The 17,504-nt window shown below is 40.4% G+C and overlaps 1 protein-coding gene across 1 annotated transcript in view; it reads left to right on the top strand.

The window, feature by feature from the left end:
* The window catches only part of scn5lab (sodium channel, voltage gated, type V-like, alpha b), a 219,226-nt gene that overhangs the window by 170,098 nt on the left and 31,624 nt on the right, over nucleotides 1-17,504 (top strand). Inside the window, exons 18-19 of the mRNA XM_067435448.1 lie at nucleotides 6,542-6,662; nucleotides 15,859-16,013. Coding sequence (XP_067291549.1) covers nucleotides 6,542-6,662; nucleotides 15,859-16,013 — 276 coding nt within the window. The remainder of the gene's footprint in view (nucleotides 1-6,541; nucleotides 6,663-15,858; nucleotides 16,014-17,504) is intronic.

Genomic DNA, 17,504 nt, shown 5'->3' on the forward strand with positions numbered 1-17,504 from the left:
GGTGTGTGTCAGGCGCTCGGGCCTCAGAAAGCATATGGCGGTGTGTATGCCTGAGGTTGGGTTTGTCTGTCCGGATCCACGTCTTCTGTGTGTTTCCGGAGAAGAGCCGAGTGTGTTCTGAGAAACGGCTCAGGTGACCCATGGCGTGCCAGAATCAGACGGCTCGTGGTGTTCGGCTCGTTGCTCGTGCTCATGATTTCCACTTTCATCTTTCAACTAGGGCTGTGCGATATTGAAGAAAAATGCGATATGCAATATCTTGTTAAATAATGCGATATTTGATATGCGATACGATATTGCAATTAGTGTGTAAAATATATGTAAATTATATTTTAAAAAATTATTTAAAAACTGAGAATGAAACCATTTGTGTTTCACATTCTCTCTGGGAAAAGAAAGCATCGCTACAACTTCTGAAAGTGACCAGCAGTGTTTTAGCAAACATTTACCGTATGTCACAAAATCGTTCACGTTTCTGTGTGTGTGTGTGTGTGTGTGTCAGACAGCGCAAGACTGAAAGTTATTGTTTTTCGCAAATGATTGTGTTTAATAACTCTTTTTAAAGAGGTACTTCAACGCTGGGAGGATGAATCTGTATTTAAACTGGGTCATTAATGTAGTAGAAATGTGAAATTATTTTTGAATTTGGTGTCTTCTAGACTGAGAAAAGACAGAAAATGTATTTTTGCCTCGTGGATGAAAGACTACAATTCCCAGAATGCCTCGCTGCCCTGTGAGGCCACTCCCAAAGCCACCTCTACTGGATTACAGTGACTGAGTTTGAGTTAGAGAACAGACACTACAATTAAAAACTGAACGTGTGTGTTCAATATAACGAGTGAGTCGCCCTGTGAGTCTTGCAACGGGTCGGGTACTCGCATAAAAGTGGCTAAAACGGGTGGATTGTAACATTTATAAAATTCACGGTCAGGGATGCGGGCAGATAATTAACTCTGTGCGGGCGGGTAGTAGAGCGGATGAAAAATATGTGCAATATTTCTGTGGCGAGGTGGACGAGAGAGAGAGAGCGAGCGAGACCGGGGCGTGATTGTGAATGAGCGTCACCTGCGAGCCACACCGGTCTCGAGTCCTCTGAGGGAGCTCGGAGGCATATCATGGGAAGAGAGATCACCAGACCTGGATTTGATGTTGAGTTGTGTTTACGTTTTATTATGTGTGTGCGCGTGACAGATGTCGGTGAGGGGCTGCTCACGTTACTTTCGTTTTGTTTGGTTAAAGTCTTTTAAATGTTCGCCGGTTCCCGCCTCCTTCTTCCCCCTCGAACATATTGTCGGCTATTACAATTTCTATGTCCAAATTACCATTACACATACACGCAACAACGATATGCCATTTGACCCATCACGTCACCACCACTGCGACATTGAAACTTTTGTTGATGCCTCTCGTAGCCCAGTCGGAGCGAGCGTTGCAGGAGTAGCAATGGATGAAGTAAAAGTAAAGTTGGTGAGTGGAGTAGCTAAATGAAATTGTTGACAACGAGTCTTTAATGGCACTTTTGCCTGTTTCATTAGCCCATTCATGACGCTGTTGTGATGTTGAGAGAGGTGCAGGTTAAAAAATTAAAGCATTTTAATTTGAATGATTTTAGCGTGTGATTTATCGCAGGTACGGGTCGGGTAACGGGCCAAATATTAACGGGTCTGGGCGGGTGCGGACTTAATTTTGAAATTTTCACAGGTCACAGGTCGGATCTGGTGCTAAACCTTGCGGGTACGGGCGGGGGCGGGTCTCCAAAAATGGACCCGTGCAGGACTCTGCCGTGAGTCTCACAGCACTAACGATTACATTTAACGTCATGAATGAGCTGATGAGCTCTCGTGATGAGAGCTGAGGTAATCGCGACCATGCTTGCGGCATACATTCACAGCATGTCTCCAGTCTGTGGCATGTTTTCAGTTCATGCGTTTGGAAGCTTAACTTTCATAGAAATTAATTTGAGAAGTTAAAACACTCACTTTGCTCCACATAGCTCCGTTTCCATGAGTGCCTGCAGCTGCGAGCTGAGCTGTGAGTGTGATCTCCATCCCTCATGTGCGAGTTGAAAACATGAGGAAACAGCTCCCTCTGCTGGATGTAGTCTTTAGCCTTTGGCCAAATATTCCAAAGATGACGCAAATATCGTCAATTTGCATCACAGGAGCATGTTATACTGCACCCCATAAACACAACCAAGCCTAGAAAAAAACCACAGAACCACCCCTTTAAAAAAAAGTTATATCATGTAGAAGTTCACAACAGACTGGGCCGTCTGACCTATCAGAGCACAGTAGACCAATTACAACAGACTGGGCCGTCTGACCAATCAGAGCACAGTAGACCAATTACAACAGACTGGATCATCTGACCAATCAGAGCAGAGTAGACCAATCACAACAGACTGGATCATCTGACCAATCAGAGCAGAGTAGACCAATCACAACAGACTGGATCATCTGACCAATCAGAGCAGAGTAGACCAATCACAACAGACTGAGGTCTTATTTAATTCTATAAACTATATCTCTGATCTGCCAACATTGTCGCTATATGATAAATTGAAATGAGCTGATGACATCACAGTTTTCTCCAGAGAGACTGTACAGCCCAATCAAATGTAGTTGCAGTATTGTCCTGTTTGACACTGTGAAGCTGCTTTGACACAATCGTGATTGTAAAAGCGTGATATAAATAAAGCTGACTTGACCTGACATGCGCCGGAGTCTGATTTCAGGTTCCTGGCCCTGCGAGAGGTTATTTATGGGGCTTTTGTGGCGGCCGGTTTGTGCAACTCAACCTCCTCCGCGCTGGGATTCCTCGCATGCCGAGATTGCTCCGGGATTCGTGCGAACAAAGCTGCGTGAGAGTGGCCGTCACGCTTCCCGACTCCGAGCAAACGCAGGGATATTGATGATGTCACAGCGAGCTCATTACCTGTTTACCGAGAGCTCGGCCAGTACGGGATCATATTCCTCTGCAATCTCATCAGATCATACAATAGCAGTCAAAGCGAGCCCTAATCGGAGGAAAGGTCGGCTGTGTTTGTTGTCAAAGGACTGAAGGACAGCTGCGTGGTTTAGGGAGGACGATTCAGACAGTGAGGAGAGGGAATCAGACGCTAAAATGGAGAGAAAATGAGATTAGACTGAGGCTGTACCGTCGGGGGAATATCACACATCTGATTTTGTCTCGTTTTTTTAGGGGAGAATCTGCCTGGACATGTCCAGGGTTGTGTATTTCACCCCAAAATCAAGATATAATCAATCAATCAACTTTATTTATATCGCGCTTTTACAATGACGGTTGTTTCAAAGCAGCTTCACAGTGTTAAACAGGACAATACTGCAACTAAATTGATTTGGCTAGTTTGATTTGGATAGTTTATAGAATTAAATAAATGTAATTTGTATATTTAGTTGAATAACTTGGATCATAATTTTAGTGTCCCCAAATAAATAAATGTAGTCTGTTTTTATGACCATTACAGTTTTTTGCACTGTTCAGTTGTTTTCATGATAATTAAACGCACATTTTACAATCCCAAATTTTTTTCTCTCCAAAATTTCACCCCAAAATCAAGATAAAATGTTGTGGACCCACTTTATATTAGGTGGCGTTAACTACTATGTACTAACATTGTAATTTATCATTTGATACAATGCACTTATTGTGTATGTTTTTCCATTTTTAAAAATACCTGCTTGTAATTATGTCTGTAATTAATTCATTTGTAATTACACACACTCTAAAAAATGCTGGGTTAAAAACAAACAACCCAAGTTGGGTTGAAAATGGACAACCCCAGAAATTGGGTTGTTTGCATGGGTCCTTTCACTGGGTTCAGACAACCCAATTTCTGGGTTTGTCCATTTTTAACCCAACTTGGGTTGTTTTTAACCCAGCATTTTTTGGAGAGCAGTTGTCCCTTCCCTTACACCTAACTCTACCCGTATCCCAGCTCAATATCAGCAAAGGTCTTTTGCAATACAATTTGAACACAGTAAGTACACTGCACTTATTTTTTATTGTAAGTAAATAGTACTTAAGGCCACCTTATATAAAGTGGGGCCAATGTTTTAAGCCTGTTTTTACATTTTTAATGACCATTACAATTTTTTTCATTGAGTTTTTTTGTTCATGATGAATAAGCGCACATTTTACAATCCAAAAAAATCTGCAAATTGCTGTATTTCCTACAAATATACAAATGAATTGTATTCAGATGGTTTAAACAATTGACTGTTATATTCAGAATAAATTAAATTATTAAATGATTTATCATAAATACTTATAAGTATTAGAAATATAACCAAAAATAGACACAAAATGTGTATTTTGTTAATGTGCTTTTTTTATCATGAAAATAATGGTAATGTGCAAAGATAATTAATTATTTCTTAATTTACAGCTAGATTTACAGGATATGCAATTACTTATTTTTTCTAAATGTTTTTACATTAAAATATTAAAATTGTAATAATATTCTTTATTTCATTTAATAAATTATTAATATGGAATCAAAAATGTTTTTGTAAATAAAATAAGATATATATTTGGTTATACTTTATATTAAGGTGTCATTGTTACAGTAATTTTATATATATATATAATTACTGTAACTGTAGGGTTTGGTTGAGGGTTAGTGCACGTAATTATGCATAATTGTAACAAGGACACTTTTACATAAAGTATTACCATATATATTTTTTATTTAATAATTTAATACAAATATGAAGAAAAAAAAAGTGCCCTGGATCTGGACAGGTTGAGATTAACTCGTGCTGTGCCATTATAATCTGAGATTATTACTCACTATTCCTTGATTTTGAAGATAATTGTGCAGCCATAAATCATCATTTTCTACTTTTGGATCTGCATGATCACCCTAAGCAAGAATTTTATTGGTCAATATCTTATTTTGGTTTATTTTTGGTCCATTTCCCTTGAAGAGAAAGACATTTTAAGCATTTTGTGTGTTAGCAGCTAAAGCTCTTCCTAACAGACACACACTCGGTTCGACTCGCTCGGGTCTTGTGATGTTTGTTCGGATGAGTTTCTCCTGCTGTTATGGTGTCAGGGTGAAGCTGTTATCCGGAGGGAAGTTCAGCCGGTCTGGTTTTATATTTCATTGGACAATCTCACACCGCCGGCCAGTCAGACGCGCGCGGGCTTCAGCTCCACTTAGCATGAGCGAGCCTCTGTTTGAGCGGCGTGATGATGGACTGAGTGTCACAGTTCGACAAGGAAACGAGAGTCGCACCTGGAGGCTCACTCACCCCTGGATAGCAGAATAAATCAGTCTGCAGTTACACACACACACACACACTCACACACTCACACACAGAGAGAGAGAGAGAGAGAGAGAGAGAGAGAGAGAGAGAGAGAGAGAGAGAGAGACACTCTCACACACACACACACACACACACACACACACACACACACACACACACACACACACACAGAGAGAGAGAGAGAGAGAGAGAGAGAGAGAGAGAGAGAGACACTCTCACACACACACACACACACACACACACACACTCACACACACAGAGAGAGAGAGAGAGAGAGAGAGAGAGAGAGAGAGAGAGAGAGACACTCTCACACACACACACACACACACACACAGAGAGAGAGAGAGAGAGAGACACTCACTCTCTCTCTCTCTCACACACACACAGACACACACACACACACACACTGAGTGTCTCTCTCTCTCTCTCTCTCTCTCTCTCTCTCTCTCTCTCACACACACACACACACACACACTGAGTCTCTCTCTCTCTCTCTCTCACTCTCTCTCACTCTCACACACACACACACACACACACACACACTCACTCTCTCTCTCTCACACACACACACACACACAGAGAGAGAGAGACACTCACTCTCTCACACACACACACACACACACACACACACACACACACACACAGACACTCACTCACTCACTCACACAGAAACACAGAGAGAGACACACGCTCTCTCTCTCACACACACACACACACACAAAACAAACAAACACACACACAGAGAGAGAGAGAGAGAGACTCTCTTACACACACACACACACACACACACACACACACACACACACACACACACACACACACACACACACACACACAGAGACACACACAAAACAAACACACAGAGAGAGACACACACTCTATCAATCTCAAACACACACACACACGTTTGTTTTTGTGACATATGGGGACATTCCATAGGCTTAATGGTTTTTATACTGTACAAACCGTATTTTCTATCCCCTTACACTGCTAAACCTACACACACACACACACACACACACACACTCCTATATTGTATACATTTGTCTTATGCTCATCTCTAAAATATTGTATAGGTTTGATGTTGCAGGTTAAGCGTACTTTAGTGTGTGTATCAGTCAAACTGTTCACAGATCCGTCTGAAGGATTCTCTTGTAAATCTGAAACACAGTGAGATCTCCAGGAATCATGAATGATTGCAGATGTAAATGCATTGTTCCAGTGATCTGATTGGCTCTCGTGATTTTCAGAGCGATGACACCAGCCTATCAGAGGGCAGCACCATCGACCTCCGGAAACCCGGCGAGGAGGAGGACGAATACTCGGAGATGGCGGAAGAGGCCATGGATCCGGAAAACTGCTTTCCTGACCGTGAGTAATCCACACATTAGGAACTCACAGCGGCATTATTTAATCTAATAATGAGCAAAAGCTCGATTAATTCACACGAACCAATCAAAAGCGCAAAAGTGGGCGCAGAGAGCAAAGGGTCTGACTGCAGAGCCGCAGTTTTACCACAGCAGTTCTGACCGCGCATGCGCATTGCGTCGTGAGAGTCTTATTTATTTTTTTGTTTATTTTATTTATTTATTTATTTATTTTAAGAAGAGGGAACAATGCATATCAATGAACTTTAAAACTAATGTAAATATGCCAGATTATAGCACAAGGCTAATTTGCATCTGCAGACCCCCTGGCAGGCAGATGTTATACATAAAATTAAAATAAGTAAAAAAGAAACAAATAAAAAAGGAAAAACTATATATAACACAATAAGACAAAGACAGACACACTAATACATTTACATTTATGCATTTAGCAGACGCTTTTATCCAAACAACTCAGGAGTTGTAGTAAGGAGTACAGGAAGCGATCCGTCAAGAAGAGGCAACAAAACACAAAAAGTGCCCCAAATACCAAGATTTGTATAACGCTCAGAGTAGCAAAAACCAGAGAAAGGGAAGAAGAAAGAAGAAATTTTTATTTATTTTTTTAATGTAAGATCAAGTGCTCATGGAATTGAGCACTCCTGAAGTGAAATATTGTGTACCGGTTGTCAAGACCGCGCATGCTGACGGTTCGTACGAGTCATTACAGCACAGAGTAATGGCCGAGCTCAGTGTTTTGACTGAATAATAGTTTATTTCTCCCAAAACCTCCTTATAGTATGCCTCTCGGACACTTTCCACATATGGCGCGCGTCTCACTGTATCATTGCGTCATACTTTTGTATCATTTTTGTAATGTTTTAACCTGGTCGCTATCCACTACCATAATAGGAAGGGAGCGCGTGCAGAAATATTTTTAAAATTACCGCTTTTGAGGTCCGAAAGGGAAAGAAGGACACAGGGCATTAAATCAACAGCAGGGTGAAGGAAAGATGGCTCTGATTTCATTTCAGGGTGAACTATCCCTTTAAAATAAAAAAAGACAAAAGACACGGCATGTTTATCTGTATATGCTTGAATATTTAGCAAAAAACTATATAATGGAATGTTCTCACACACACACACACACACACACACACACACACACACACACACACACACACACACACACACACACACACACACACACACACACACACACACACACAAACATTTGTTGGAAAACATTAACCAATGAACTGACATTTAAAAGGGCAATGGGGCATTAAATTGAATGTCCTGCGTCAGCAAAGATTTGAAAAGGCCCGTCAGAGACGAAATGGTCCTGTGTTAATTTGATGATGACTGACTCTCCATATTTGATTTTGTACAAAGCATCGACCCGCCGGTCTAATCAGATGCATCCCGACATGCTAAAAACGCTGACTCTTGACTCGTAGCTGTCTGACTATAATAGCTTTGCATGATTAAAGATCACAGTTATTTTATCCTATTTGTTAGACATGAAATTGAAGAGCGGATCTTAGTGTCGAAATATACCGATCAGGCATAACATTATGACAGGTGAATAACACTGATGATTTCTTCCTCACGGCTGCTGTTAGTGGGTGGGATATATTAGGCAGCAAGTGAACATTTTGTCCTCAGAGTTGATGTGTGTGAAGCAGGAGAAATGGGCAAGCGTAAGGATTTGAGCGAGTTTGGCCAGATTGTGACGGCTAGACGACTGGGTCAGAGCATCTCCAAAACTGCAGCTCTTGTGGGCTGTTCCCGGTCTGCAGTGGTCAGTATCTATCAAAAGTGCTCCAAGGAAGGAACAGTGTAGAACCGGGCACAGGGTCATGGGCGGCCAAGGCTCATTGATGCACGTGGGGAGCGAAGGCTGGCCCGTGGGGTCCGATCAAACAGACGAGCTACTGGAGCTCAAACTGCTCCAGAAGTTAATGCTGGTTCTGATAGAAAGCTGTCAGAATACACAGAGCAGCTCAGTTTGAGGCGTATGGGGCGGCATAGCCGCTGACCAGTCAGGGTGACCTCTGACCCCGCCGAAAGCACCAAGAGTGGCACGTGAGCATCAGAACTGGACCATGGAGCAATGGAAGAAGGTGGCCTGGTCTGAGGAATCACGTGTTCTTTTACATCACGTGGATGGCCGGGTGTGTGTGTGTGTGTGCGTGGCTTACCTGAGGAACACATGGCCCCAGGATGCACTATGGGAAGAAGGCGAGCCGGCGGAGGCAGTGTGATGCTTTGGGCAATGTTCTGCTGGGAAACCTTGGGTCCTCCATCCATGTGGATGTTACTTTGGCACGCTCCACCTACCTAAGCATTGCTGAGACCATGTTCAGCCTTTGATAGAAACGGTATTCTGGTGGCTGTGGCTCTTCCAGCAGGATAATGCTCCTGACACAAAGCACAAATGCTTCAGGAATGGTTTGAGGAGCTCAACAACGAGTTAGAGGCGTCGACTCGGCCTCCAAATTCCCCAGATCTCAATCCAATCGAGCATCTGTGGGATGTGCCCAACAAACAAGTCTGATCCATGGAGGCCCTACCTCGCAACTTACAGGACTTAAAGGATCTGCTGCTAACATCTTGGTTCCAGATACCACAGCACACCTTCAGGGGGTCTAGTAGAGTCCATGCCTCAACGGGTCATAATGTTATGCCTGATCGGTGTATGTTTTTATATCATTTGAAAAACTAATTATTAACATTTACTTCTTTATTCAACACAACAAGCAAAAGACAAGAAGTGCTAGTAATGCAAAGTTTCAAACATCGTCCAAAATAATAGTCGTATTAAGTGCTAATTGTTCATGCTATTAGTTTTGAACATGATATTTTGCACACTCGTTAGTAAAAAAAAATCAGCATAAAACACGAGTTCTTAACTCATTTAAAGAGCCCTTTATTCCAGATTCTAAATCAGGAGAAATGTCTTAAATGATGCGCAATACTTCCATGTTTAACAGGTTATTTTGATTATATTTTCTATTGATAAAGTGTGTTTACGAGCAGTGTAATCCATAAAGTTTTATGAGAATTAAAAACGAATGAGTGCATTAAAACTAAATCCAGAAAATGATCTAATGATAAATGTTCTAAATATGAGTTGCCTGACGGAACCTTTGGAGATTCCATATGGAATCCTGAAGCAGCTTTCCCTCCAAAATTTGAAAATTAGACATTAAAAAAGATCAAATCATCTTGAGGGTTTTTTAATCGGTGCAGTTGCTTTGTAAAGAAAGAGTTTGTTCTGTGAAGTGATGTGTGTGTGTGTGGCTATTACACTGGTATTACACTATAAATGTGGTTTATGAGGACATATCAAATGTCCTCATAATTCAAATGGCCTTAAAAACATACTAAATGATGTTTTTTTGAGAAAGTAAAAATGCAGAATGTTTCCTGTGATGGGTAGGTTTAGGGGCAGGGGCAGTGTAAGGGGATAGACAATACGGTTTGTACAGTATAAAAACCATTACGCCTATGGAGAGTCCCTGTAAACCACATAGACCAACGTGTGTGTGTGTGTGATTGGTAGGTTTAGGGGTAGAGGCAGTGTGTGTGTGTGTGTGTGTGTGTGTGTGTGATGGGTAGGTTTAGGGGTAGGGGCAGTGTGTGTGATGGGTAGGTTTAGGGGTAGGGGCAGTGTGTGTGATGGGTAGGTTTAGGGGCAGTGTGTGTGTGTGCGTGCATGCATGCCCCTCAAATCTGCACTTTATAAGCTGTGGACTTTATTAACGTGCGGTAGAAAACAATGGGAGAGCTTCGCGGGACAGCCCATAAGCCGCGGTTTCTTTGAAGGAGTGAATGATTTATGAGGAAAGAGCTGCTGTGTATTTCCTCAGATAATTCTCACATGGCAGATCAGATTTCTCACCTATAAATCGAATAACGGCAGATTTTCACATGGCTGGATTGAATCAGTCCACAGCTCTCCGCTGGAAGAGTGCAGCAGATTCACACATTATAAAGGGAAATCCCAGGAGAATCCGTCTGTACTGCCGGAAAATGTGCTGTGCAATGCAATAAGAACTTTCTAGTTCAAGGAGAAGTGAATGGATTTTAGAGATTAATGATGCACGATATCCTAATGATTTCACAGTTAAATGCCAGTCATGGCACCCTTTGAACATTTTGTAAATTTTGTGGCACCCCCTCACGTGTGTTACGTTGGGGATGTAACGGTACACATTGCTCACGGTTCGGGTTTGTATCACAGTTTTATGTTCACTGTTTCAGCACAGTTCGGTATTTGATATATTAAGGAAAAAAAGGACTACTGTCAAATGAAAAAAAATAAAAATAAGAACAAATAACTGAAATACACTGTAAAAGGCAAATTTTGAACTTTTCCAGTGCAATCGACTTGGATGTTTAAGTTATTTCAACTTAAGTTATTTAAACTGACTTTAAATAATGAGTTACAACAGGGATTCCCAAAGTGTGGTGCACACACCCCCAGGGGTACGCGAGCTGCATTGGTTATTTTATTAGTATCTTTGCTCAATAGTATTTATTTGTGCTGCTGCTTGTACACTGTAAAAAATTAAAAGTTATGACAACATATGTTAATAAGTTAGGAAATGTTCAACTGTTTTAATTAGTTATACAAGTTGTAACTCAGCGGTTCCCAAACTTTTTTACCTGCGCACCCCCTTCTATGTCCCTCTTCTTCCCCTTCTGGAAAAATGTAATGGCGTTTTTTTAATGGGATTTTCCATACAATAAAAAAAAAAAAAAAGACAAGATGATCTTGGAAGATTTGGTTTCAAAGTGAAATGTAAAAGTAAGTGAGTTTGTCATTGTGTGTTGTTGTGTTTTTCATTAAGAATAATAGGCTAATGAACCCACAGTTCAAGCAACCCGCCTCCGAATCGGCACTAATTCAAAACTGAAACTAAAATCTGCTTGGCCGCGCAGAGTGCACATTTACTGACGAGCTGTCATTCACGGTGTGCGCGCACTGGCGCGGTTTCAGTTCATGTATATGGAAGCTTAACTTTCATAGGAATTCATTGAAAGCACTCCCTTTGCTCGGCTCCGTTATCTCGGCGGCCTATTGCTGCAATGTTTACTTTTATGCGGCTGAAAATAACCGTGCTTTCTGTTACTGAGCATGTGTCTGTCACATCCTCTTAAAAGTGGAAGCTTGTGCGTAGCTTTGTTGCATTATATTGAAACTTTTTTGATGTTGTTATTGTCATTCGTGTTCTGGTTATTTGCCCACGATTAAACAGTCTTTATATGGCGATAAAACAAAGCTTTGTTGTTGTTGCTTTTTTTTTTTTTTTTAAGTGGGTATTGGGGGTGCGCGAACCCGTTCGGGACATAGAAGGGGGTGCGCAGGTAAAAAAGTTTGGGAACCGCTGAGTTACAACTTGTATAACTAATTAAAACAGTTGAACATTTCCTAACTTATTAACATATGTTGTCATAACTTTTAATTTTTTACAGTGTACAAGCAGCAGCACAAATAAATACTATTTAGCAAAGATACTAATAAAATAACCAATGCTTTCAGGTTTTCCAGGTGGGTCCAACATAAGTATTTACACTGTATAATTTTTTTTTGTTTTTTTGTTGGTTTAACTTAAAAAAGTAAATAACCTGGTTGCCTTTAAATTTTGAGTTTATTGAAATAAAAAATGTGAATTGATACAATGAAGGAAATTTGTTTAATAAATAGAAACTCAAAATATTGTATCTGAACCACACAAAATTTTTTGATAAATCATGAAATTAGCACTATTTGGCATGTTTCACTGCGTCATCACAAATAAAACACACACAATTACCCAATATGCTTACAAAATCTTTTAATAATATTTTAATAAAGGTTGTCGAATCTCAAAAAATTTTCATTGTATTAACTACAATTTTTAATTTCAATGAACTCAAAATTTTAAGGCAACCAGGTAACTTTTTCTAAAAAAGTTTTTGAAGTGAAGGTAGAGAAATTGAATAAAGTAATTAAATGTAAATAACTGCATATTTAAATTAAAAAAATAATCCTTATTAAACTTACACAAGCTATTCAATCAAGAGCAGTGAGGGATATCTATCTTTTGTTTGACATTAAACCGACAGCAGTGAAGGCTGCTGCCCCTTTAAGAGCTAATGCAGGGATGTGTGTCGTCTTCCTCGACTGTATAAAGTTATCTTAAGGCGTATTCAGACGATGTCTGCTAGGATACTCATCAAGATGGACATGTTGACACACTACTTGAGTGAGTTTGTCCGTTCAGTCGCAAGACTTGAAAGATAACTCAATATTTGCACGCTGTGAAACGTTTGCGCGCTTTCGGACGAGTGCAGAGAGACAGATATTCTCATTCGTGTCTTCTGGCTCTACACGCGGGTGATGACGGAGAAATGACTGCTCATATTCAGACATACGGCAGCACTCGCATACAGTTTATAAAGAGAGACCATTTCAGTCCATATTATAGATGCGACATCAGAAGTGAGATGAACCGCGGTGCGAGTGCCGGCACCTTTTACACAGCACCCCGGTTGGGAAACACTGGTTTAATATAACATATTGTCCTCAAATATAAGTCACTTTTTATCATCTAAAGCGTGCAACATACTAATACTAATATGTATGTGTTTATCGATACTAATATACATTTACTTTTCTTATAGACATCCTATTATTTATTTGTTAGCATTTTTGCTTGTTTATTGGCATACTACTGTGAATATTTATTATTTATTTATTTCATTTATTTATTTAGTTCATTTATAGACATTAACATTGCTTGTTTGTTTATATATTGCACTTTTAATACATTTGAGAAACATTATGATTTTAAAATACCATATTTCCCTGAAATATAAGTCACTTTTTTACCATTTAAAACATGCGACATACTGATACTATAACATTTATTTATTTATGTACATTTAAATATTTTATACACATACTCATATTTATTTATTTATAGACATACTAATATACATAATGTATAAATATACTAATATATAGAATTTCTATTTATTTATTTATAGACATTAATATGAATATACAATATTTATTTACTAAAAAAAGTAGCTTGAATAAATGCAATGCATTAAGCGCTTTCTAGTTAGAGGAGAAATTAATGCATTTTACATTTTGAATTTTTACTGCATGATATATTAATAATTTAGCATATCATATTTTCTGGGAATTAAATAAATACATGTAGGTTTGGCGTTTATTTAAAAAAAAAGTAGTTTATAATGGCTATAAGCGCTGCATATAAGTGCTTGCAATAGTGAGCACAGCTCTCGTGTGTGGAAACGTAAAGCGGCGAGCCAGCCCGGGTGTTTCCTGAGATGATGAACTCACCCATAACTCTCAGACTCGCAGCCCTTTTGATTTGGCTCTGATGGCTGTTAATTGCTTGATGAATGGTGATGCCCGGGTGCTAAAATGTCTGAGGCGGCCAATGGAGAGCAGGAGCATCGCTACAAATTGAGTTGAGAGAACCCTGTTACCATAACCCTGTTATTAAGTTTACAGGCAATAAGTTAATTTAGAAGAGCTCAGATGGAGTAATGGAGACGCTTTGACGACCACGCGAGGCTCAAATGGGATTTGATGGCAGGGACTCGTTGTTACAGACGGCAGGCTTTAAGAGCGCCAGTGATACCGGCTAGGATTAGGTCACGAGAAAAAGCAAGACGAGGACATTTTACAGCCCACCGCTGACTTTATCATTTGTGTGTGTGTGTGTGTGCTGGTAAACCCTACGTTATGGGGACAAAATGTCCCCACAAAGATGTCAATATCTGAAATCTTTGTCCTTGTGGGGACATTTTTTAGTCCCCATAGGGAAAACATCTTATAAATCATACAGGATGAGTTTTTTGAGAAAGGAAGAATGCAGAATGTTTTCTGTGATGGGTAGGTTTAGGGGCAGTGTGTGTGTGTGTGTGTGTGTGTGTGTGTGTGTGTGTGTGATGGGTAGGTTTAGGGGCAGTGTGTGTGAGTGTGTGTGTGTGTGTGTGTGTGTGTGTGTGATGGGTAGGTTTAGGAGCAGGGGCAGTGTAGGGGGATAGAAAATACGATTTGTACAGTATCAAAGCCATTACGCCTATGGAGAGTCCCCATAAAACATGGAAACAAAGTGTGTGTGTGTGTGTGTGTGTGTGTGTGTGTGTGTGTGTGTGTGTGTGTGTGTGTGTGTGTGTGTGATGGGTAGGTTTAGGAGCAGGGGCAGTGTAGGGGGATAGAAAATACGATTTGTACAGTATCAAAGCCATTACGCCTATGGAGAGTCCCCATAAAACATGGAAACAAAGTGTGTGTGTGTGTGTGTGTGTGTGTGTGTGTGTGTGTGTGTGTGTGTGTGTGTGTGTGTGTGTGTGTGTGTGTGTGTGTGTGTGTGTGTGTGTGTGTGTGTGTGTGTGTGTGTGTGTGTGTGTGTGTGTGTGTGTGTGTGTGTGTGTGTGTGTGTGTGTGTGTGTGTGTGTGCGCGCGTTTGGAATATTCTGAAGGGTTTCCAAGCTCTTTGAAGTCTTTTGAAGTTGTGTTGATTTCAACAAAGAGGTTTCGAATGTAAAAAAAGTCAGCAGAATGAGTTTCTTCTCACTTATACTGTCAATTATTTCTGATTGATATGTCAATAATCCGTTTATAGTTATAGTTTGGAGTAATCTTAATTTCTTTAAAAAAATTAAAAAGTGCAGCATTTGTTGTTGTTTTTAAAAGACTTATTGTTATTGTAGCCATTTAAATTTATTCATCAACAAGAATCATTTTTAATGTCTCGTGACAAAAACATACAACAGGAAATGATGTCATAGCATGGACCCCATACTCCTACAAAAGAATATTTAAAAAATCCATGATATTTGTACAAAATATATACATTTTTACTTTATGATTTGTTTGAGAACATTTTTAATGTTTTTATGTTAATATTTTTTTATGTTTTCATATAATTTTTTCTTTAGTCACATTCTTTATTTAATTGTATTACATATATAGATGCTTTTATCTCCTAGATGCAAATTTTGTCATAGTTTTAAGTTAGTTTTAACTTTAAGGCTAACACAGTCATACTAAAAGCTAAAAAACTTCACGTTCGATTTCAGTGGGCCTTTAAGGGAAAGTTGATTTCTCAATTCATCAGTTCACACTCAATTTAAATCGAATCTTAATTGTAATGTTTTTTCCCCAGTGTGCGTCCGCCGCTTTCAGTGCTGTGACATCAACACGACAGAGGGTTTGGGCCGAGCCTGGTGGCGTCTGAGGAAGACGTGCTATCAGATCGTGGAGCACAGCTGGTTTGAGACCTTCATCATCTTCATGATCCTCCTCAGCAGTGGAGCGCTGGTGAGCTTCATCTCCAGTTTACGGGATAGTTCACACCAGGGCTGCACGATAAATCGCAATAAAACCTCACGAGATTTGGCAAAGGCTCCGATTATTGCATGCGCAGCTTCTCAGATACTCCAAGTATATGCCACAGAAGTACAATAGCACACGTCATTCATGGAAATCTCAGATAAAAAGGTACACTGCTGTCACTGGGGCGGTACCCTAATGCTGCGTTCACACCGCACGCGAATAATGCGAATAAATCTCGCTATTCGTGCGAAGTTGGACACGTGAACATTTTGAATCCATTTGCGTGTGACATTCACTACACAACAGACGCAAATTTGCGTCATGGGAGGGGGTTCTGCCAGGCAGCGGCAGTCGGCAGAAGGACTAGCCGAGTTAAGGCTGCTCTCGCCGGGGTTGATGAGCGCTGAGCTCCGGTGATCGCCCGGGTCTCACACCTCCGAAAACACAAGATCAAATTTTCAAATAGGAGCTCTCTTAATAAATAAATCACATATTTGAGCTTTAAACAACTTCATTCTCGCCTGAAAAACTATTAAAACTACATTTTGTGACAATACAGTAGTATTTTTAAATTACTCTGGCCTCGGGGTTTCCCCTATGGGTTTCCCATCAGTCACTTCAACACGTGACAGCAATAAGTAGGCTCCTCATTGGTTAACGCGGCGGGAATATCCACCAAAGTTCAGATTTTTCAAGTGGTTCGCGTGTTTCGCATGATCCTTGCCGCCTCATTCGCGTCTCTGCATTGACTTAACCTGTAAATCACTCGCGCAAATCGCGTCATTCGTGTCTCTGCATTGACTTAACATGTAAATCACTCGCGCAAATCGCCTCATTCGCGTCTCTGCATTGACTTAACCTGTAAATCACTCGCGCAAATCGCGTCATTCGTGTCTCTGCATTGACTTAACATGTAAATCACTCGCGCAAATCGCCTCATTCGCGTCTCTGCATTGACTTAACATGTAAATCACTCGCGCAAATCGCGTCATTCGTGTCTCTGCATTGACTTAACATGTAAATCACTCGCGCGAATCGCGTCATTCGAGTCTCTGCATTGACTTAACATGTAAATCACTCGCGCAAATCGCGTCATTCGCGTCTCTGCATTGACTTAACATGTAAATCACTCGCGCAAATCGCGTCATTCGAGTCTCTGCATTGACTTAACATGTAAATCACTCGCGCAAATCGCGTCATTCGCATCTCTGCATTGACTTAACATGTAAATCACTCGCGCAAATCGCGTCATTCGCGTCTTTGCATTGACTTAACATGTAAATCACTCGCGCGAATCGCATCATTCGAGTCTCTGCATTGACTTAACATGTAAATCACTCGCGCAAATCGCGTCATTCGCGTCTCTGCATTGACTTAACATGTAAATCACTCGCGCAAATCGCGTCATTCGAGTCTCTGCATTGACTTAACATGTAAATCACTCGCGCAAATCGCGTCATTCGCATCTCTGCATTG

Source organism: Pseudorasbora parva, chromosome 24, assembly GCF_024679245.1.
Source record: "Pseudorasbora parva isolate DD20220531a chromosome 24, ASM2467924v1, whole genome shotgun sequence".
In the NCBI taxonomy this organism is placed as follows: Eukaryota; Metazoa; Chordata; class Actinopteri; order Cypriniformes; family Gobionidae; genus Pseudorasbora; species Pseudorasbora parva.